This window comes from Fragaria vesca, linkage group LG6 (genome assembly GCF_000184155.1).
Source record: "Fragaria vesca subsp. vesca linkage group LG6, FraVesHawaii_1.0, whole genome shotgun sequence".
In the NCBI taxonomy this organism is placed as follows: domain Eukaryota; kingdom Viridiplantae; phylum Streptophyta; class Magnoliopsida; order Rosales; family Rosaceae; genus Fragaria; species Fragaria vesca.
Window position 1 is genome coordinate 2789878 of NC_020496.1, and position 23729 is coordinate 2813606.

A 23729-nucleotide genomic window follows, 5' to 3' on the forward strand; every position below is an offset into this window, starting at 1 on the left:
ATTGGTGATATAGTGCTTGCTTGTGTATATTCCGAATGGCGGAAGACGGCCTACGGTTAGGTGGGCTTTCTTCTGGTCTGGCCTTGATATTGAATGGTGAGAGCAGCAAAGAGAATTCGTCGAAAACTCATCTTGTTTCGTCGTGTGATGAGATTGGATACCAATCAGTGGAGAGAACTTTAGAATATGTGTTTGGTTTCCCTAATAGATCGATTGGTCCTGTGTCTGGGCCGGTTGATGGGAATCTAGTTCGTGGTATTTTGAAGAATGAGTTCTCGAAATTACATGCAAATTCAAGTGTTTTGGATGGAGATGGGTATAGGGACGGTATTTGTATTTATGGGAGTGGCTGCAGACCCGACACCGTTGGTCTTGATGAAATTAGTATCCGGGGTGATATTAGAATCATTAAGCCGCCGTTGCTTGTAGAGAGCTTAGCAATGTTCAGCAGTGCTAGGGCTAACGCTTCTGTGTGGAAAGGAAAATGGATGTATGAGGTTATTCTGGAAACTGCGGGTATTCAGCAGATTGGATGGGCTACTGTTTCTTGCCCATTCACTGACCATAAGGGTGTAGGTGATGCTGAAGATTCGTATGCGTTTGATGGTAGGAGGGTTAGGAAATGGAACAGGGATGCTGAGTCATATGGTCAGACATGGGTTGTTGGTGATGTTATTGGATGTTGCATAGATTTGGATTGTAATGAGATATCATTTTACAGAAATGGTGTCTCTCTTGGTTTGGCATTCAATGGTATTCGTAAAATGGGAGTGGGATGTGGATATTATCCTGCTGTATCTCTCTCACAAGGTGAACGATGCGAATTAAATTTTGGTGGACGTCCCTTTAAATTTCCCATTGAAGGCTACCACCCCCTTCAAGCCCCTCCGTCCTTAAACTCATTTGCAACTCAATTGCTGCGGTGCTTGTCAAGGCTGTTGGGTTTGCACTCTGTGGAGCGGGCAAAGCATTCTTCTGTTGAGAAATTGAGACTGAAAAGGTTTGTTTCTCCAGATGAAATTTTCTATCCTATTTCTCATGGGATATGCGAGGAGCTTTTCTCTGTACTTGGAGCAGATGTTTGGAGCATAGAGTATGTTGCCTGGGGTCCGTTTTTGTCGTTCATGGTGGAAGCGTTTGGGTTGCAGGCGCCACATGATTATTCAGGCTTGGATAGAGTTCTGGATGTCTTTCTAGAATTTAATAGATCACACTTGTTGTTTGAACATATTATAAATGCCCTGGCATGTGGTTGCAAAACAGCTCCATTAGTTCTCAAAGAGTGCCCATGTTCAGGATCATATCCATACCTCGCATTGGCATGTCATATCCTGAGACGACAAGAACTTATGGTGCTCTGGTGGAAGTCACCTGATTTTGAATACCATTTTGAAGGCTTCCTATCACGAAAGGATCCAAATAAGAACGATCTTGAATGTATGATGCCTTCTGTTTGGTGGCCTGGTTCATGTGAGGATGTGTCCTACGAAAGTAGCATGCTGTTGACGACTACAGCTTTATCTGAAGCAGTTAATAAGGTACATTGTATATTAATCTGAACTATGTTGTGGATACTATATTAGAGTGTAAAAGTTGGGCGGAGGGAAGAACCCTTCAGAAGTATTCTAATATATAGAATTATGCGTCAGAATGGGGGTAAACTTAGAGAAAGTTCAAGATTGATTGAAACACATAATATGAATTTCTCTCTTTTCTCCATATTGTCCTGGTGGACAAATTCAAGTAGGTCGGTAACACACTAACACTAGGTGTCATATATAGAATTTAATCTTTGTTGGTCAACTATACGATTGACAATTCCAAGATACATAGATCTCTCTCTGTCTATGTCTCTGTCTCTCTCTCTGTCTCTCTGATTCTGTGTAAGTGTTTTGTGTGTGTCTCAATTGTCCGCCAGTAAACATGCAAATTTGATCTTTTTTTAACTGGACAAAAGATTATAGTGTAAAATAACATATGCATATTAGTTTTCTTCTGATGAAGTGTTGAGTGACCTGCTTCTTTTTTAACATGTTGAATTAGAAAAGGTAAAGCATTTTAAAGATGGGTGTAGCCAATCCTATAAGCTGGTTAAAGATGACGGAAGTTGAGTAATGAATATGACCCCTAAGAACACCACCCCGGTCCACCCGTGTTCTGGGACAAATTTAAGGACACTTGTTCATTTATGATGTATGAAATATCAAGTTCAGTTAAACTTTATTTAGTTTAAAAATATAAAATCAAAAGCTTATTTCATTGGCCTAAAACAATCCATGATTAATTAACCTCTGATATATATACATGAATTTTGGTTATAATATTTATTTTGTATTTTTGTTCATGGTTGAAACATAAACAGTAATTTACATCTTTAATGTTTGACTCCAACATCTTGTAGTTGTCTGGCCCACCTTTATAATTTATGCTGTGGCAATGTCCTGTTAAGTTCTGTACTAATAATGCACGTTATATATTCAGATTGAGGAGAAGCATAGGGACCTCTGTCGCTTGGTCATACAGTTCATCCCACCTATGACACCTCCCCAGTTGCCTGGTTCAGTGTTCAGGACATTTCTACAGAACCTTCTACTTAAGAACAGAGGAGCTGACCGCAATCTTCCACCTCCTGGTGTTTCAAGCAATTCTGTTCTCGTTTCTTTGTACACAGTTATACTTCATTTTCTATCTGAAGGGTTTGGAATGGGGGAAATATGTGGTTGGTTGAAGGGCAGTGAAAATGGTCGTGATGTTGGTTTTCTTCATAGGGGTGGTCATCGGAGCTTTCCAGTAGGTCTATTTCTTAGAAATGATCCCCATCGAAATGACAATACGAGGCTTGGAGGATCTTTTAGTCTCCTCTCAAAATCACACCCTGCAGATGATCAGGAAGCAGAAGATATCCAATGGGAGGAAGGTTGTATGGATGATGAAGAAACCAGAGTGACTCATTTAAGTATAAGAAAACCATGCTGCTGCTCAAGCTATGACGAGGATTTCACAAGAACCTCAAAGTATCCGATTAGATACACAGCTAAAGGTTCACGTGCCCATTGCAGTTCCATGCCAGAGAGATCTTCCCATGTTACCACAGAATGCAATGCTGGAAGTTTGAGTGATGATATAGCTGATAAACCTAGTTCTAGTTACCAATCAGAATCTGATTTTAGTTATTGCCCAGTGCAACATACGAGTTTTATACCAAGGGAGGGTGGTATGTCTTCAGCTACACTCAGAGAAGAAGAACTTCTAGATGTTTTATTGCTGTTGTATCATATAGGTCTAGCGCCAAATTTTAAGCAGGTAAGGGGACATATTTCTATATTAAAGAATACAAACTGCCACTTATTCATTTTTATAATCTAATGCTGAGTATTTATTAACCCCATTGTTAAAAAAGTAACTTTGCTGAAGCTAATATATATAAATAAGTTAATAACATCTGTTTTCCGCATTCCAGAATTATTTAATTTAAATTATGTTTTACTTCAAATCTGACATATTTTGGTTTGAACCATAGATCTATCAGGCCTTGTTAGAATTTATTTTCCTCGTGATCACTCTTTTCAATTATACTGTTTTATGTACTGTATATTTTGTTGTGATTGTTCCTGAATGTTGTAGATATCTGAATTACTGAGATTTCTGATTGTAGGCATCATATCACATGAATCACCAGTTGCAGTCAATAGCCAGTCTGGAAGAAACTGACAAAAAAATCAGAGAAGGACCTTGTTTTGAGCAATTGAAGCATTTGAAAGAAGCTCGTAATGTACATAGAGAAGAGGTCATTGATTCTGTTAGACAATGTGCCTGGTAAGATAATCATGAGGAGCAGCTTGGTTTCAAGATTTATGTATTTTTTCTCCATCCTTTTCCCTTAGATGTCATTAGAAAATGTGATACAGAAATTTAGTAACCTTAATATCAGGTCTACTGTTCACTGGAGTATCTTTAATAAAAAGACGGTTTTCATATAAAAATAAAATAAAAAGACGATTTAGCCAGTGACTCAATATACAGTATGTGGTTCTTTGCATACATTTTCATGCTCTGTTTCTCTTGCTCACTCTGGTTCTTTGCCTTACAGGTTCCGTATCTCCCTATCCTCTAGATGGAAGCAAAGAGGAATGTATGCAACATGCATGTGGACTGTTCAGTTGCTTCTTGTCCTTAGCAAAGTGGATTTGTTGTTCACTTATGTCCCTGAATACTATCTTGAAGCTCTGGTAAATCAAATGATTTGTTTATTTCAAATACATACGCATGGTTTCCCTCACATAAAATTGTGCAAACATGTTTTTAATTACAAACGCTTGTATTTGCCCGTGGTTTGGTTGCATGTGATAAGAATGAACATATGCTTCATTAAGAATAATCTTTCTTCCATTTATTTCACTGAATGTTTCATTGGTGATAAGAATGAACATTTGCTTCAATAAGAATAATCTTTCTTCAATTTTTCACTGAATGTTTCATTGGTGATAATATTCGCACATTACTGAAATATTCCAGAATCATCTCAGGTAGACACAGTACTGGAATTACATTAGGATGTTTTATAGTTCAGTGAAATTTTAGCGCAGTATAGCAAGTCTTACATTTTTCTTTAAAGTTTCTATCTCTATTGTTCTTGACAATCAGGAACAGCCAAAAGTGGGATAGAAATACTGGACCTACTCTGTTCTAAGATCCTGGAAATACTATCTATCATAGAGCCAATTTCTCTCATCTATTTGAACCTGTAATTCTCGTTTTCGTTACTCTTGATTGATTATTTCCTGTGCAGGTTGACTGCTTTCATGTGTTGCGTAAGTGTGATCCTCCATTTGTCCCGTCATCAATATTTATCAAGCAAGGCCTAGCTTCATTTGTATGTTTCATCTAGTTTGTCTTTTTTTTTTGGGTGTGAACTATTGCTTTTTGTAGTTTTATCTTTGTTTCCTTAATATATTGACTGCTACTAAGATTATGAGTTTTTGACTTCTATATTTTTTAATAACTGCTATTTGTTTCTTGTTTCTCAGATCACCTTTGTGGTTACACATTTCAACGACCCTCGAATATCTAGTGCAGATCTTAGGGATCTGCTTCTCCAATCTATCTCGGTCTTGGTACAGTACAAAGAATATTTGGCTGCGTTTGAGAGCAATGAAGCAGTGAAACAGAGGATGCCAAAGGCATTGCTGTCAGCATTTGATAATAGATCCTGGATCCCAGTAACAAACATTCTTTTGCGTTTGTGCAAGGGATCTGGCTTTGGCTCATCAAAGCATGGAGAATCATCATCGTCATCATCCATCATCTTCCAGGTGAACATCTTCGTCTTTTCTTTAGAACTGTAATCGTAATTTTTTTTAAACCCTGAGTAGGTTCTGATCATCACCATATTTTGTCTTTGGCTTTTCAATCCATGTAGAAGTTGTTAGGGCAAACTTGTATCAGTGATGAAGCGTTGTTCTCAGCTTTTCTCAATCGCCTGTTTAACACTCTCAGTTGGACAATGACTGAATTCTCTGTTTCTGTTAGAGAAATGCAAGAAAAGTACCAGGTATGGATAATCTCCTTCCTATTAGGGCATGCATATGTTCTTTAGTTATTGGAACAAGCCTGCAAATATACCTCCTTTACCTATATTAGTGAATTATCATCAGACCTGTAATGTCTATTTAGGAAAAGAAAATTATCTGCTTGCATAAATCCTGTGGTGGAGCCGTGGTTGGTGCAGTCATACTGGATCAGATCCATGTACAATAGCACTCAAATCTGTGGTTAATATAGATAACAAAGTGATGAGTTCGACGTTTGATGTCTGGTGTCAGTGGTATTATCGTGTGTAAGTTGGCTAGGGCAGAATGCACGATGGAAGAGTAAGTGTTTTCATTAATGTGAAAATTGATGTGAAGATAATTTTGGCAGGGGATGTAATTAGGTTGACTTAGTTTTCCAAAGTAAAAAAAAATAAGGGTGAAAATATCAAAAATTGTATGTGAACTTTAATTCAGTTTGCAACTTTGTAAAACCAAATCGAACATTGTTCTCATCCATCTTATTTCCATTTCTGGGAGAAAAAGTTTCGAATTGCTGAAAAGAGAGAAAAGAATGAAGAGAAGTAATAAAGTTAACTAAGCAATCTCTCACGTTTTTAAGCTGGGTATGTCAAATTTCGATGGATCTTAGTTCTGTAAGTTTTGGCGGAGATCCGAGTGTCAGCTTTCTCCTCCCTACCTTCCCTCTCCCCTCTTGTCTGTAAATGGTATTACTTTGGAACTTGGATTGATCATTCAACAGGAAGAGAGAGGGTTAGGGCACATAGGTTCGACGAAGATTTTTTTCCTAATGTTTGACCACAGACAAATAGTGTATCTAGTGAAAATGAAAAAAAAAAAAGTTCCGCTATATATTGTTTTTATACTTGAACTCTATATTTGTCTAATTTAAGTAAGCATTCTGCAGGTGTTAGAGTTCCAGCAAAAGAAGTGCAGTGTGATATATGATCTTTCATGCAATCTTGCAAGGGTTTTGGAATTTTGTACTCATGAGATACCTCAAGCATTCCTATCTGGGGCTGATACAAACCTTCGAAGGTTGACTGAGCTGATTGTCTTTATTCTGAACCACATCACTTCAGCAGAAGACACCGAGTTTTTTGACTTGTAAGATTCTGTGCTTGCAAATATAAGTTTGTTATTACTTTTGAGTTATCTTCAGATATGACTTATACTCCCAAATATGACTTAAGAGGAGTAAAGAGAAAAGAAGGGATAAAAACCAAGTTCTAAGTGCATCCCATCCTTTGTTCCTTTTATCATTTTTTTAATCTATTTCTTGCTCAACTCTTCTGTAAACTGTGATTGCCATGTTGAATATTGTGGGACACATGCAATGGCATTGATAAAGATGGCAAACTTTACTCCTTGTTCACTTTATGTGATCCACGACTGACTTAGCATTTTGGACTTTGAGAAATTTATTTCACGAGTTGGTCTTCGTAAACTTGTCTACATAATCTATGATAAGTAGATCTGTGGGCTAGTTAACTAACATATCATCTATGCAATATTGTTTTTGCAGGTCTCTGAGACGACATGGTCAATCTTTAGAAAAAGTTAACCGAGGGATGGTATTGGCACCTCTGGTGGGTATTATCTTGAACTTGATAAATGCTAGTGAACAGATGGAATGCAGGGAGCACAATGATGTTGTGAGCATATTTGCAAGCATGGGGTGCCTTGACAGTTTTAATTGCAGATTTCAGTACCTATTGGATTACAACTGGGTTAGCTCCCTTAACCTTTACTATATCTCATCCTCATATACATTACTTTTTTGAATACTTTCTTTTTAGTTTGTATTTTTTGTATGGGCAAGTTGAACCATAACGTTGATAATGTACAAATACATGAGAGCTACCAAAACTTCTAGTATTACATATCAGTAATCTGCTTTCTACTTTCTTAGGATTTCTGTTGAGCATTTTAACCGGTACTTGGATCATTTTATATGACTGGGCAAGTATTTAGACATTTTAACATTTGTTGCATACCGCCTATTCAATCTTTTTACGTTGTCTTGCCTAAGAGGCTGACTAGCTGTGTCCTTGATGGGTTTATATAGGTTTTACTCTTGGTTTCTAAGGTCTTAGAGAAATAAATAAGAAAAAAAACTGACTAAAGAAAAGATAATATGGCTCATTACTTAATTCATTTGACAGGAGTCTGCTTCATTTTCTTTCTTCTGATGTTATAATTTGTTTATCCTCCAGGCTGGAAGTTTTAGAGGCGATGATTATCTCGGAAAACTTTCACAGCTAGAGAATTTTCTGAACCTCATCCTTCTCCGGAGCCAGTCACAAGAAAATAAGATATTAGGGGGAGAAACTGATGTGAATGATGACACTTGCTGCATTTGTTATTCAAGCGAAGCAGATGCTCGGTTTGCCCCTTGTTCCCATAGGTCTTGTTATGGCTGCATAACCAGACATCTTTTGAATTGCCACAGATGCTTCTTTTGCAATGCAACGGTCCTAGATGTTGTCAGGATTAGTGACAAGGCAGATTGAGAAGAATGTTCTATAAGTCCTTCATTTTAGTTTGCTTCTTGCCTCCTTAAGAAGCTGGTCTGCAACTCATCCATCATTGCTGCCTAAAGTTGGGGCGTCAGAGGGTTGTGAACTGGCAGACCTCTAGAGGAAAAAGAGTCGAGGGGAAGAAAGGAAGTTTTATAGAAGATAATTTACTCCCATTTTGGTGCAGTTAGAGTTATATTGATACCGTGTGAATATTTATGGGGTGGGGGAAAAGGATCCGAGCGGGGTGGTTGGGTTAAGAATTTTGTAGAAGAAGTTAGGGGAATTATTCTGTAAATATGAGATGTAAATGGCAAGGAAAATCTTTTGGGTCTTTTTCTCCTTCAGATTGCAAGAACTTTTATTCTTTCATTGGTACATAGCTGCATTAAGAAAAGCAAAGCAGATGGCTCTAGTTCCATTCTTTTGTTATGGGATTAATAACAAAAGACTTGAAGAGTTGAAAAGGTGACTGATCAATCTTTTGAGATTAGAGGCTGAAAGCCATGTCGAAGAGTTGCTTGCCAAACTTAGTCAATGTTGGACATGGTGTAGCCACACTCGTGCTCATTCCAACCTTCCAATGCATGCACTATTCCTGCTATACGCCAAGCACTCATCACTCTCCTCGGCAACCAGTTCTGATTTTCACAATTGATATATAACCTTAGTTAACCAATGGTAATACCAATTAAACAGATCAAGAAACATTATAGAAAATCCATTTTGTTTACTAATCACCCACCTCGCAAGAGTAAACATTCTCAAGAGACTTGGGGATCTTCATTGCTGGTGTGTAGTGGTAGAAGCAGTCTCTGCGCAACTTTTTTGGTGGAAACTGAGAGAATGGAACAAATATTGTTCCTTTTGGTGCACTCAACTGTTCTTTTTTACTCGATCCATCTCCCACCAACCAAATCTTCATTCCAAATCAAATATATTGTTACTAGTTTCAATTCTTAAAATCAAGTACATCCAAAAGTAATTTGTAGAAAATAATTTTTCTATGCAGCTCTAAACCCTAACACCTAGAAAAGTAGAAATCTCTATTTGCTATCTAGCTAAAACAATTAATTGTAAAGCATATGAATAGATAGTAACAACAAACAAGGGTTAAGGAAGCTGGTATAGTAAGCAAAATTATCCTTACCTTTTGAGCATAGCTTCTGTCATGAACCACCTTACCTTCTGTGGCATTTAAAGATTTGGTGAGCTTCAAATACTCAGCCTGGTGTACTGTAACTACCTGAAACAAATTTACTCTCATGTCAGAAAACATGTAGGAATGTAAATATGAAGTCTCACATACACACACACACACATGCATATGAATTACAAGTAATTGACATATACCTGAATATCCCTCTGGCACAAAGAAAAGGCAAGAGCATAAGCAACCTTTGTGAGGTAGCCTATAAGGAGAACCTGGGTTGTTCCTTTGGGAATGCTGTTAAGAATGACAGCAACAGCTAAGCTACTTCCATCCACCACCTTGATTTTCAGTCCTGGATTCCTTTGGACATATATACCACCATAGCTATTGAGCCCCTCACCCTGAAATGAAATTTATAGGAAAAAAAAAAAAAAAAAAGATTAATCAATAATGATTCAATTAGATACATATGTGAGCTTAGATAAATAGGGAATAAAATGTGAAATAGGGAGTGAACTGATGAAAGAAATAATTGAGATCTAACCTTACTTAAACCTACAGACTTGCACACTATATAGTTGTTATGTTACCTGATTGTAGAGACCTAGACTAATAACTTTGACACCCTTTTGCTCAGCTTCAAGTATGGCATCCTCAATCGCTCTGTTTATAGCTTCATTTTGCCATGAGAGCGAGTACTGCAACTAGTAATTAAAGGTAGCAAATAAAATCACATTAGCTAAATTGGGAATACATTAACATGCAATCAAGATATAAAGAATGAAGCTAAGTTGCTTCCCACCTGCAAACTGTATTTTGGAATAACCCAAGTTTGTAGTCTGTGTTTACCAAAACGCTGCCTCTCAATAACAAATGAACGGCCAAATAACCGAGTTAGCATCAACGAGCATAATGTCACTGGCCACAACAGCCATAAGTACCATGTACAAGTTCGTGGATTAGAGGCCAAGGAAGCAAATGCCAGTGGGAGTCGGTAGATGGATTTAGTTGATGTTAAATGTGTAAGATGAACGACATCAGTTGTCTCCTCTTTCCTGAGTGAAGATTCATGTAGTGAATCACTGGACTTGTCCATGGTACCATATATATAGTCATAGATTGGCATGAATAGGGAGTAATTGGTTCGAAATTGTGTGTGATGCAAAGAGTGGTACCTGCATATCAAACACGTAAGAATTATACAGAATCAGGTATACAAATGCTTAAAAAGCTATTCGATCTGCAGTAAACGGATTTTTACCAATGCCTTCAAAAGTAAAGAATCCAAAACAAACAAGGAATTAGTTTTGAGCCACAACCTTAGTAAGTTCCTATATGTAAACTTACGTGTCTATGCATATGCAACACATTGGATAACATCAATTAAAATTAAAACAAAAAAGAGAAATTGTCTTATTAAAGAACACTTACGAGGGAGTATACATGAGATACTTAAGAGGAGGAAAAAGAGAGAAGATCCAGTTGGGAATGAACTCGAAATTGCAGTGTCCCAAGTTGTTCATGAAGTCGATACAAGTAATATAAACAAAATAGGATGTGAGGGAAGCCGTTCCGATCAACAGAGTTCCGATCATTGGTATTGCGAAGAGCATGAAATATGATATGTGCTCCGCAAATGGGTGAGTCACAGCTGAAATATACATTAACCGATCCATGTCAGTAAATGCCCTAAATGTAATTCTTATTTCTTCTCCTTAATTGTTCTTGTTCTTTCACAAGTCAAGATAAATTAGAAGTAGAAGGTTCTTGGCTAGATTCATATGATATCTGTACGATTGCATCTGCACAGTTTTTACAGTAGCACTGGATTGAATAGTTTTCAAACACCAAACAGTGAAAAGAGAAGGATCAGTGATTCAGTGATCTTTTTTCTTTTGATAAGAAAAGACTAAGAGAGATATCATTGATACTTCATCAAATCTATTCAATAAACCTATATATTATGCCTGTTCTGTATCCAAATATTGTGCTCCTTAGTCCTTACATGTATCGAGTAAACATCAATATTGCTTACTAATTACTCATAAGTTGAAATTGAAATATAACTGAACATGAGAGGACGAAAAATCATTTTTTCTTACAGAAAAACACGTCAAATGTGTAGTTTAGCTGGTTTGACATAATGTAGGTCATCTATTGCTAAAAATGGTCTTACAAGTGATTGGTTCAGTGACAATGGAGGAATGGTGATGAGAATGGTAGCGAGAGTAGAGGAAATGGTGGTGAAGTGCTCTGTGTAACCAGTAGTAGAGGTACTCGACCGGACCAGCATGAAGCAGTATCGTCATGACCAACCCATCTCCTCTCCAAATTGGCAGGTCAGTTTTAAACAAGACGCACCTGCTTACGTAGAACAGTATTCCATTGAATATGATCTGATCATCCCTGTCAAAAAATTTAGAATTCACTTCAACACTTAACTGAGAACGAGTGTTTAACTGTTAATCTAGTTTAAGTTCGCCTTACAACACCACTAACCAATCTCTTTCTCTGTCGACTTGTTCGAACTCGAGGCCCTTGTCAATGATTGCTTTGCCTTTTGCAGTTTGATAGCGAGAAAGTGATATCCATATCTGGTTGTGGAGCATCCTCCACAACAAAAATGGAAGTACGAGTATGTAAAATAGATCTGTGCTTTCTTCTCCAAACATATACGAGTATGTGCTGTGAATCACCCAAGGAGCTAACACCACGTACTGCAACAACAAACCCTCACATACATCAGTCTTACCAAAGTAGTCCACAAAGTAAATATCATGCTGGTAATATATATAGATCAATGTATATGTAGACATGCATATATTAGCCAGCAAACATGAACATATATAGAATAAAGAAAGGCTGACCTTAAATTTCCCGAGAGGTGTCCATGGCCAGTCAGTAAGAATTCCAGGTGTGGAAGCCATTTGTTGTTTCTGAGTGGTGATCTCTATCTTGGGACTTTAGAGGTGTTTATATAGAACATATGAAGATACATGTGAATTGATAATATTAGAAATTTTTGTAATAATGATATGATATATGTCAATGAAGTCATTATCAGTTCCTTCGATATGAAAGTCGCTTAAGTAGATACACACACACTCACAGTGACGGAACTTGAAACAAAATTCCGAATCGGGGGGCCAAAATATACTATATTCTTGAACTTAATACTAATAATTTCATATATGTGTTTATGAATTTGTTATAAAATATTTTATAGGTGTATTGAAGAATTCATAGTTATTCCATTCCAATATTGAAGTTCAATTCTACAGGCTATGAGTTTTATCATAAAACAATTCCTATTTGTAGAATTTCTGTTACGCATGCATATGCACCTGGAAATCCATGATTTGAGGGGAACACATGGAAAGTCTAGTTCCAGATGATATTCAGTTTCTAAGGATGTGAAACACAAAGTGTTATTGCATGACTCTCCTCACCTAATTGATCAGTGCCCTATCTCTAGCGGATCCACCACTTGTTTTATTAACTAAAACCAGGTTTGTTCTAGTTTTACGCATCAGTTTCTTCACCATCAAAATCCACCTATATCTGCTAACATATGGTCACCTTACGTATGGGAAGCTAGACTACTGAATCTATAATACCTCTGAATCCAAGTTTCTCCACAGCGCACGTGTAGCGCCATTTCTGTTGATCTCTAATATATGTGAACCCTAACTGATTTCTGAAATATAAGAACCCTAATTATTTGGTAGAAAACCTAGCTAGTTTCAAAGAATCGATTTCACATATATATGAAGGTTGTTTTACTTGGCTTTATGTTCAGGTACCTGTCCAGGGACAACCTTTTTTACATATTTCAGAATTTCCAAGGCAAAAAGAGAACACAGTGCTTTGGTAAAAACTCTATAAAAATAAAATGAGTACTTAAGAGTTGCCATGTAATTACTTCGATGAAATGTTCTACCTGCCAAAGGAAGGGGCTTATGATTTATGAAAGTAAATGAAATCAATGAAATATGAAAAGCAGAGAGTTCTACAAAGTATTTTCTCAAGTGAAGTTGTACCTTTGAAAGCCACCATTTCACAGTTCTCTGGTTCCCTAAGCTGTAGTGATTGCTTTCAAGGGAATATCACATATCTAATAATTCTGTAGAAATTTAGAAAAAAGGAAAAAAGAGCTTAGGTTTTTCCCTTGCAAGACATATAAACTAGTCTCACGTATGTACTAATCTTCTACTGAATCCAAAATTTCAGCATCAGAGAGAAAACTTGCCTGCCAACTTCTTAATTTTTTTTTTTTTCGTAATGATGGTATAAGATCATCGAGAGATGTCTTGCCCTCTTGTGGGACTACTCAACTTAGAAGATAGGTCTTCCAGCATCAAGTGAATCATTCTTTGAAGCTGTGAAAACAATAGCTGCTGACAGATAAGGCATGAAAATTAAAGAACTGGCTTTGAAGACTACATAGACTACATGGATTCGTGTGAACAATAGTAACGTAAGAAACTTTAACCAAACATGTTATCATTTTACAAATTAGATCTACCTTGGGAGGAGTATCCGAGTATGATTTGGCACAATCGTTTTAGTTCATTAAATCTCTCGGGCCTTTGATTTGACTGTTCTGCAGTGTTGGAGACAACGTTACATATATGTAGAGACTGCCTTACACTAAGCAACTGCTGCTGTCTAATGGAGTTTTGGCTCAGGTGTGTTTTCACACTAACATTGCTACTTGTGCATTGATTCAGCTTTTGCGTTCATAAGCTAGCTTCCAAGTATTTGGGGGGATTTGATTTTTTTTACTTTGGGGCATATGGAAGGAACGTAACAGTATAGTTTGGGAGCATAAGTCATACCTGAATGTGATGTGTTGCTTATGTCCATGACTAGCTAGATTGAATGCTTTCAGATTTTACAACTTGAAAGTTGGTGTGGTAGGCAAGAGTAGTTCGTTGGTCTGCTCCTCCTATAAGATGGTGCATTATCAATATAGAATGGAGGTATTGGCTTTGTTATTAGGGACTATCAAGGTTTATTTCTTGCTGGTGGAGGTAGACCGCTGTTTGGTTTACTATAACATGCAGAAGTGTTCGCTTGTGCTATAGCTGTACACTTCGCAAAAGAACATGCTTTTGTTCCAGCACTCTTGGAAACAGATTGCCAACTACTGCAGGAATTTTTCTTCTTCCCCTTCTTTCTTGTTAGCTGCATTAGCAGGAGAAGCTATTGTGGGTATAACTACGGCTGTATATATTTCAGTCTTGTGGGTATAATCAGTTGAAGGACATCACATATGAAACTGCTTTGTGAAGTTGATGCCACTCTAGTGGATACTCTTTCTTCTGTATGAAAGTGCCCTATGGCCTGGAGCCCCTGGACCTTATCAAAGCATGTAAGTTGCACAGACCTACAACTCTTCCTTCCAGGTAAATAACCCCTAAACTGGTAACTGCTTAAACTCTATAAAAACTGAATCTCAATTGTTTTTTTCATTGTAGACCAAATACAAACTGCCTCCATGATAATAAAGAAACCTTCTCTCCAGTACCCAGATAAAAATTCAGGTCAACTCTTAATTTGCGTTCCAGTCACTTTACAAGTATGCTTCAAGCACAACACTCTGACTTGAACTTTTAGCCTGCAAATTCATTACTTCTACTCTCTTACTTAGACTCTTCAATGAAATAGGGAGATTCCCACCCCCATCTTGATCCCAGATGGGCAATACTTCAATCACCAGTTTTCGTAACTTCTGCTCAGTACCATCTTGGAGAACCTTTTCAAAGTCGCCTATATTTCCCCTTAAATCCAACAAAACACTACAGAATCCTTGAGATTTGCAGTATTCCGTAATAGCATTCAAATTTATTTGATCCAACACCACAGTTTGAATACCTGTTTGAGCGCTTTCTATTTCTACTGTTGACTTGTTGTCTGCAAAGATTATTAGCTTACCGCTTGGTTCCATGGTCAGTTCGGGGATATGGATTGGAGAACTAGCATTCGCTATTATAATCCGGAGTGGTTGATTAGCACCGGCTTCCTGTGATGCTGGAAGGGAGTTGTTCTTAGTTACTGTGGCAGACGTAAGTACAACCGCATCATATTCTTGTAACAGTTCAGAGTAGTAACCACCAAGCCCATCAACTCCTTCCCCAAGCTGATCTAAGAAGTGTCCATTGACTGAGATAGAGTATCTGCTAGTCAAATTATATAAAGACTCAGATCCAATGTGTGTAACTGTGTATATATATGTGATAAAAGATATGCAACTAAGATTAGCAAGCAAATTTGAATATCCTAAAGAACAGATATGGCAGCATCTACCCACAACAATCAAAACATTAAGATATCAGGAAAAGAAAATGTGACAAATACGTTGCCGTTTCCACTACTTTTCTTTTCATCGCTAAATGATCAATTTTTTGCTATTAATCAAAACAAAGGAAGTTTACCTGGCAGTGACCAATGGATTTCCAGTTAGCATATGATGAATATAAGCTTCATTTAGTCTGTTGCATAATTTTTCTTCTACACCTGTTATAACGTGAATTCCTGCATCTCTTAACCTATCCAACCCCTTAGATGCTACAATTGGATTTGGATCCACCATTCCGACCACAACCTTTTTAACTTTGGCTTTAATTAGGGCTTCAGTGCATGGTGGAGTTCTCCCGTAGTGATTACATGGCTCCAAGCTCACATACGCAGTTGCATTTTCAGCCAATTCTCCAGCATCTCTCAGAGCAAACACCTGTAACATTCATCTTCCACATATGAAGTTCCCTCAACAGCTCATATTTACATGATTTAAGAAACTCATGAACAATAGAAGATAAAATTTGTCATAATAACTCAATAACTACAAATCAAAGTATTACTCTTGCCATTTCCCTATTTATTCTCCCAAGAAGTAAGAACATTTTCTGTCTGCATACAAAACAGAAGTATATGCTTCAAAAACTTCAAGCAGAAAGCTTCTTCTTCATCTTATGCACGACACTAAACTAAATGCTCCATATGCTTTTTTTATCATTCACTAGTGTTGCTGTCATGTAGTTTCTCAGCAACCAAATGAACAGTTAAACCATATTCCAAAAGATGTCACCACCACGTAGATCAAACACATTCTAAAAAGGAAATCAAAACAAGCATAGGAAAAGAAGAAAACAAATTTACCTCAGCATGTGGTTGGCCAGCTTTAGGGTGAAAGCCTTCACCAACAACCTTGCCATCCTTGACAATAACACAACCCACCATAGGATTAGGGCTAGTACGCCCAATAGCCTTTTTAGCAAGCTCCACACACCTCCACATATAAAACTCATCATCTCTATCTTCTTGTTGTGCTACTTCACACCTGATCCCAACCAAACCACCATGGTTTCTTACACCTGTTGGGGGCTTGAACATTACTTTAGAGGAATTGCCAAACCAAGATTTGGAATGTGGTTTCAACCTCAAAATCTTGGTGGAGCGATGGTTTGATTGTGAGACTTTGGTCGGAGAGAGAGTGAAACTTGGAAGTGAAAGTCGTTGAGCTTGCATATTACTTTCTTATCTTTAAGACCCAAATCAGATTTTGCAAGTTCAGCAAGTTTTGTCAAAGTGTTTCCAATGTCAGGGTTGTTTTCCCCATTCTATGATCCAAGTCTTCTATGTAAGACGCAAGCAGTTTGAAGATGCAATCATTTCAACATCTTGGAAATCGTAGTTCTGCCAATTCAGAAAACAAGTAAAAAAACACATCGAAATCATAAGAAAAATATAGTGAAACTGAAATAACAACAGCTTTCTGAAGTCCTAGCTGACCATCATATGTGGGCTTGCATAAGCAAGGCACTTCATATAGCAATTGCATCAACAATATCTTTTCAAAATAGATATTGTAAACTATACGATAAAAAGTGCTCAACCTAGCCTTAAGAATGCACAGCAACAACAGGCATGGATTCATATTTGAAGCTCACATTTTATCTTATCTTTAGCTCTAAACACACCTCACCACCTACATATGCCTAGAACACATCTTCAGGAATCCACCTTGTCAATATTAGGGCAATTCAAATTCAATTCATGAAAAAAAAAAAAAAAAAAAAAAAAAAAAAACAAAAAGAGAAGCTTTCTGCAAGAACTTATCACAAATACAATAAGATGGAAATCAATTAATGGCACACAAGCTCAGGTAATCAACTAAAGTAGAAACCTGAGACAAGTTAGTTAATCTCATGTTGCTCATGGGAGAAATTTTACTGGCTCATTCAAGTAACACACTCACACAAATCAATCATCAATTCGGAATCATCCATTGAAATGTGGGATTCCAGAGACAGAACATAAACAATAAGATTCATTCATAAGTGTCAAACAATAGAGCAAACTGCAAGTGCCCACAAAGACAGAGAACCCAAACTCTTAAGTGAGTCAATGCCCAGATAGAATCCCAAGTCTGTTGATTGATTAAAGAGTTGTCAACAAGAGAGCAAAGGCTATAACTTTAATTGGGGAAACTGAATGATAAAAATCAGAGCTTTACCTTCAACATCCGATGGATTATTGGCAATACCTTGTTCAGTTATCGGTATTGGGATTTCAAGTATTAGCTGACACTGGAATGGGACTGTGAGTTCAGAATCCTAAAAATGCTGTAAAATACTGGTTGGGTTGGTTAAAAAAAAAAAAAAATAGGAGCAGAAATTGTCTGAGCCCAGGTTCGAACTGGGGACCTTTAGTGTGTGAGACTAACGTGATAACCAACTACACCACCCAGACAAGTTGATAGCCGTAACCAATTCTATTGTATTAATACTCTATTAATTAAGGCAATTTGCCTTATGAAACTGCCATTTGGTTAAATTTTTGTAATCCCATAGAATGCCCCTACATGAAATTATCTTACACTAAAAACATTTAGTGAATTGAGGGTAGTTTGGATAAACTACAAATAATAGATAAACCACAAATAAAAAAATCTCATGTAGTTTAGCAGTTGAAGCAAACCCACGTTTTAATAAGGATGTGTCTATTGCCACCCCACAAACTACTATGCTCACCCCACATTCTTTTCACACCCTATTCATATAATTTTAATTGTAAGTCTACTTTGTGTACCCATTAACAATACCTAAAATATCATTTTCTCAATTCTATTTTGTTCATCCTATATTCTCTTCTCACCCTACATATATTTTGTCAAATTCAGATTTGCTCAAGGTAAATAAAATCACCAACTGAACAAAAAAAAATTCACATTAAAATATAAATCTCAATTAAAGAACAAGAAAAAACTCTCAAATTTAACAACTCAATGATATCAGTCGATATCATGATGCACAATGTAAATGTATCTCTAGTAGCAACGCCTTCCATACTTTTGAGTTCTTGAACTGATCTATGTGTTGTTCATAAATACGGTACAGTAGTTGTCCATGAGAATTTAGATACAAAGTCGACATGAGAAATAATGAGTAAAAAAATAGACAAATCACCAACAAAGAGAACAAAAAAAAAAAAATTTACAAACAGTTTACCTCATCTTCAAGTTAAATGCTAGTGTCTTCAAACTCACGACCGATGATAATCTGGGTTAGAGTTTATGAAGTTTGTGTTCATCTAAAACAAAAAGATAAAAAAAAGAAAAAAAATTGTAATTTGTAACAACTTATTGTCTCTAACTTTAAATCAGGGTATTTTAGTATTTGAATAAAAAACAATATGTGGGGTGAGCAAAGTAATTTGTGGGGTGACAATAGACACACTCCTTAATAAACTCCCACCGAATATCTTAATTTGCTCACTCGATTAATATCATAATATGCATTGTTTTTTTCAAAAAAAAAAAAAAAAAAAAAAAAGAAGAGGGAGAAAAAAACTACCACTTACACGATCTTAAAAAGATTGGATGTCGTGAGATTCTACTGACAATTATATAGGGTGCTGCTAAATGTACCTAACAAATGTCTAAATATACCCAACAAATAAAAATAGTTATTTAATTCCAATGTTACCCTTATCTACACTCAACAACAACTTCCTCTCTCCCTCCATTACCAAGCAGCAACTTGCTCTCTCCTCTTCCATTACCCAGCAACTGACATTGTAGTAGTCTTCATTCTTACTGCAATTATACAATGGGTTTATGACACCATTACAAGTGGGTTCTTTCATTTCAAATTATATGACAGTTACAATAATTCTATGACCATATCAATCTCATGAAATGATGCTCTTTTTTTTTAAGAAACCCATACCCTTGATGGTTCTTATTATGAAATAACACTCAACAAGCATCTGAAAATCTTATGAAATAGATTATAATTCATGCATAGAAACATTAGAACACGAGATCACAACGAAAACCATTGATAGATAATTTAACTAAAGAGAAACTAGATTCATGGTAGGAGAAACTAGATTCAACGAAAAACATGGACCCAGATTTGATACTTCACACTAAGATTCTGGGTTGCCAAATTCAAGCACTCTTGCATATCCCACACTATTTATTCGTTATTATTCATCTTCTTCTCTTTGTGAATTTATACTCAAGTTGATTATTCCTTAGTAAATTGTTTGCTCTGATCATTGAATTGTTTTTTTGATCATTGTATTAGTCGATCATCAAACAAAATTCTGGTAATGGAAGACAGAGAGAGTGAGAGGTGCTAACATAATTCTTTTGAGTTTTGCTGGGTGTAAATAGGTACAGGGGTAAAACGGGAAAATACATGAAAAAAATTGAAATGCTGGGTACACTTAGAAGTTTGCCGGGTACATTTAGCCCCACCCATTATATATCGATCCCTATTATCAGTTTATACGAGAGAGGAGACGCAATCCTGAAAGAGGCAACAAAGGAAAGTCAAACTCCGGTATGAAAATCCTAATCGGAACGAAACTATGAAAAGATTACCTTCGGGGCAAGACTATATATTCAATGGATGATGATAGCTAGGTATGTTTTGTTCAGTGGACGAAGATTACAAACTTTGAAAGACTACACTCCATGTATGTTTTTGATTCTTTTTCTTCTACATTCAATTGATTTTGGTATTGGTTTTCTTTTTCTTTTTTGTTTTATAGTTTTTCAAGTGATCAACTCACCCAAATTGTGCAAGGACTACTTAGTTTGGTGAATATTAAAACGTCTGAAGACTAACACTGTCTATATCCTTTTTTACATGCATCTGATGTATTCTTTATTTTTGATTTTGGTATATATATATGAGATTAATAGTACGTTTGCGTTTTATTTTTTAGTACTTTTTTTATTTTTAACATCAGCATATTGGAAAACTACAGAAGAAGAACAAGCTAATCTACTTGGCACTTTTTTTTTTGTTCTTGAGAAAGAAAATGAAGTGACCAGAAGCTCTGCGCTTTGTTCAATCTGTTTAAAAGTTGACTTTGAAGGTTCAGATCTATTTGGTATATCATTCCCTAAATTGGTGTTTCTCTTTTCCCTAAACTGATTCCAAGTGATGCTTATATCAGTTGTCATATTTTCTTTTATCATATGTTATATAAATCCGTCACTACTACAAAAAAATCATTACACAGCCTTTCTGCACCGTTGTATGACTATGGTTTTTACGTTGTATATCATGGGCTTGTCGGATTGAAGTTTCAGACAAGTGTGAAAATCACCGTTTTATGATTACTTTTTGCTCAACATATTATTACTTCCGTTGTATAAGTCTTTGTGCATATATGTCATGCCATGGACATGCACGACATTAACATATCCATTCAGACAACAAACCATGGACTTTCTCGTTGTTTTTTTTTCCTTTTATATAACCGAATAATTTTAGGGTGGTGCAATTAACACACCCCTTATATGGTGAGAACCAATCATCAATCAAATTCAAGTGGCAAGTTTGTAAATAAAATAAAAATGTGTGGATAAGAAAATAGATGGGGTGTGTTAATAACAATACCCTAATTTTATGTTTGTTGTGTCTTCGTTGTTTCAAATAACAAAATAATTTATCATTCGATGTTGGTTATTGTTTTCATACAACAATTTCACTATTTGTGTGAGTAATTTTAGGTTGTTTGAGCTTGGTATTCGGTATTTCATACAACAATTTATTTCTATCAACCATTTGTGTGAGCAATTTTAGGTTGTTTAAGCTTGACAATTGGTTTTCAAATGTTGTTTGTTCATTATCACCAAACCAGAACAAAAACGTCGTCGTATAAGTTAATAATTTTTTTCTCCTTTTTGCTCGATAAATATATATTCTAGGTTTGTTTGTGGCAAAATTGAATTGAATTTGAATTGGAAGACTGAGAGCTAAACACTTAGTTGAACTCTAAGGACAGAGCCTGGATAAACAACTAACTGGGACCGGACCAGACCGGCTTAAAACCTTACATTTTGAGAGAAAATCCTAGACCGACTGGTTTAGGTCGGTTTTACTGGTTTTTTTCTGCTTTAGTTTTTATGCCTAGTCTTAAACAAGATGTCTAATATGTTTTACACATTCACGGTAGACGAGATGTCAAACCTTTATCAATTACCCAAAAAGGTGGAAGATGAATTGTTATAGAATGAAATCAATAAAAAAGATGAAGAACATGTAAAATAATAGAGCTATTATGTGTTTATGTTTGAACAAGAGTTTTAAATGTCTCTTCATACTTGTTTAAAAACTATGTTGCACCGACAGTTCATACCAATAGAGTGTCGGAGTGTCCGACACGCCCGACACGCCGACACATACACTTTGACCGAAACACCATATCACCCTCTGACATGTCACGTCGTCAATTGTTACTTTAAAAAAAATAAAAAATAAAAATAAAACCCAAAGCCTAAACTATAGCAACCCCAAAAAAATATAGTTTCTTCTCTCCATTCTGTTGCTTCTCTTTGACAATTAATAAATGTGTGTATTAGTGGGAGCGAGGACTGGAGAAGAAGAAGAGGTGAAGCGGAGAGAAGTAAAATTTTGGGAAGAGTTGAATTAAATAGAGAGAAAAAGAATTATGGCTAGTGAGGGTTTATGTTTTTGGAGTTTTATATGTATGTATGTATGTATGTATGTGTATATATATATACACACACACACATATAAAACTCTTATCTAAAGCGAAGTTTCACTCTAAAATTATAGTTCATAAGAAATAATATTGTTCAAGGTTTTAAGCAAAGGGAATACAACAGATAACAAACAAATTGATAAACCCAACACACTGGGCTTTGCAAACAGAAAACACAAACTAGTGGGCTTAAACCAACAAACCCAGAGATACAATGAACACAACGGCAAACAAAATGCCCAATAGAGAGCCTAAGATTGTAGCTCTCTTTAATAAGGAATACTCTCTTCAATTGAAAGTCTTTTCTTAACTAAACGAGCAACAACATGAATCGAAAACACTTGTGTCACCTCTTCAAAGAGAAACTGAAACAGTTGTATCAACATAAAAGGAAACATATTACTCAATTGTTGTAGTTCCACATGTTCAGGTTGCAAATTTCTATCGCCATCGGCACCATGAATATTTAAAACCCTTGTAAATCGAGATAGTCCCACACAATTTTCACTGAAAAATTTGTATGACTTTGGATCATTGATGTTATTTCTATCAAACACTTCAACGAACTCAGGCTGGTTTATAATCTTTGACCTGATTTTAATTTGTGCAGTTCTAGGTAAAATTCTCGAAATAAAATCATCAAAATTGCTCTCCCAATGTTGATATCCAATAAGTCCCATACTAGTGTCGGTTGGAAAATAATACCGTTCCGAAACACTCATGAGTATCGGATGATACTCAAGTATCCAAAAAGTACTCGGGGTAGACTGCATAATCATCTTATAGAAGTGTTGTAACTCCTCTTTGGACTGGTCGTTTCCCAACACTGATGATGATTAGAGGAATCTTAAAAGTCCTACATTTAGTCTTGTGTTAACTTGATCATTAACAATATCTATCACAACTGCACCCAAAACTATTGCAACACTGAATTTTCCAGTTGTTATTCCCATCTTGTACTTATCATTTATTGTTCAGACCGTGTGCCTAATAAAGAGGCGGTGAACGTTAGCAATCCTATCAAATCTTCTTCTTGGCTCCTTAATCTAGATAACTCATTTAGTTTGGCTACATTCAGAATGGTAGACACGTTGTGGTGGAACTAATGGTGGATTATTGACCTCTTCAACTCTCATAGCTGTTAATATAGGTGGATTATCACTTCCGGATGCTTGTCCTCTATTATTTTTTCTTATACCACGGGAAGCAGAATATGCAAGACTTGAAAAGTCCTCGACTGTAAATTTTTCCGGATTATTATCCACATACTCTGGCCAATTCCTCGGAAACCGATTGTTGTTTGGAAACATCATTTGATGTCTCTTCTCTCTCCAAGTGAAGCAATATCCAAGAATCCGAGATGATGCAAAAATTATCTCAAAACTACTGCGAAGTGTTCGTTATAAGTTTCTCTCCTTTCTGACTCTTCTCTTTACCTTAAAAAAAGGTCTAGCCACACCCCTCTTCTCTCTCTCTCTC

General features: G+C 36.3%; 3 protein-coding genes and 1 non-coding gene across 4 annotated transcripts; 1 reads left to right on the top strand and 3 right to left on the bottom strand.

Moving 5' to 3' along the window:
- On the top strand, positions 1-8487 carry LOC101308189 (E3 ubiquitin-protein ligase RKP-like). Its single transcript, XM_004302173.1, has 10 exons — positions 1-1538; positions 2482-3303; positions 3656-3816; positions 4091-4229; positions 4790-4873; positions 5028-5312; positions 5420-5551; positions 6457-6656; positions 7075-7279; positions 7766-8487. The coding sequence occupies exons 1-10, from the start codon at positions 36-38 to the stop codon at positions 8060-8062; spliced, it is 3828 nt and encodes a 1275-aa protein (XP_004302221.1). The 5' UTR covers positions 1-35; the 3' UTR covers positions 8063-8487.
- LOC101308477 (protein ECERIFERUM 1-like) lies at positions 8058-14724 on the bottom strand. Its single transcript, XM_004302174.1, has 13 exons — positions 13747-14724; positions 13471-13615; positions 13262-13344; positions 12089-12182; positions 11721-11938; positions 11398-11627; positions 10653-10872; positions 10024-10396; positions 9812-9919; positions 9422-9622; positions 9219-9314; positions 8814-8987; positions 8058-8709 (listed from the first exon to the last, which is right to left on the bottom strand). Exons 4-13 carry the CDS (start codon positions 12146-12148, stop codon positions 8599-8601), a joined length of 1791 nt encoding a protein of 596 aa, XP_004302222.1. The 5' UTR covers positions 12149-12182; positions 13262-13344; positions 13471-13615; positions 13747-14724; the 3' UTR covers positions 8058-8598.
- A 72-nt stretch (positions 14725-14796) lies between these two features.
- On the bottom strand, positions 14797-16616 carry LOC101296216 (riboflavin biosynthesis protein RibD-like). The gene is made up of 3 exons (XM_004304805.1): positions 16383-16616; positions 15659-15957; positions 14797-15400 (listed from the first exon to the last, which is right to left on the bottom strand). Exons 1-3 carry the CDS (start codon positions 16614-16616, stop codon positions 14797-14799), a joined length of 1137 nt encoding a protein of 378 aa, XP_004304853.1.
- Positions 16617-17901: 1285 nt separating this feature from the next.
- TRNAV-CAC lies at positions 17902-17975 on the bottom strand. The gene has a single exon. It is a non-coding gene; the product is annotated as a tRNA-Val (tRNA).
- Between the last annotated feature and the right edge of the window lie 5754 nt (positions 17976-23729).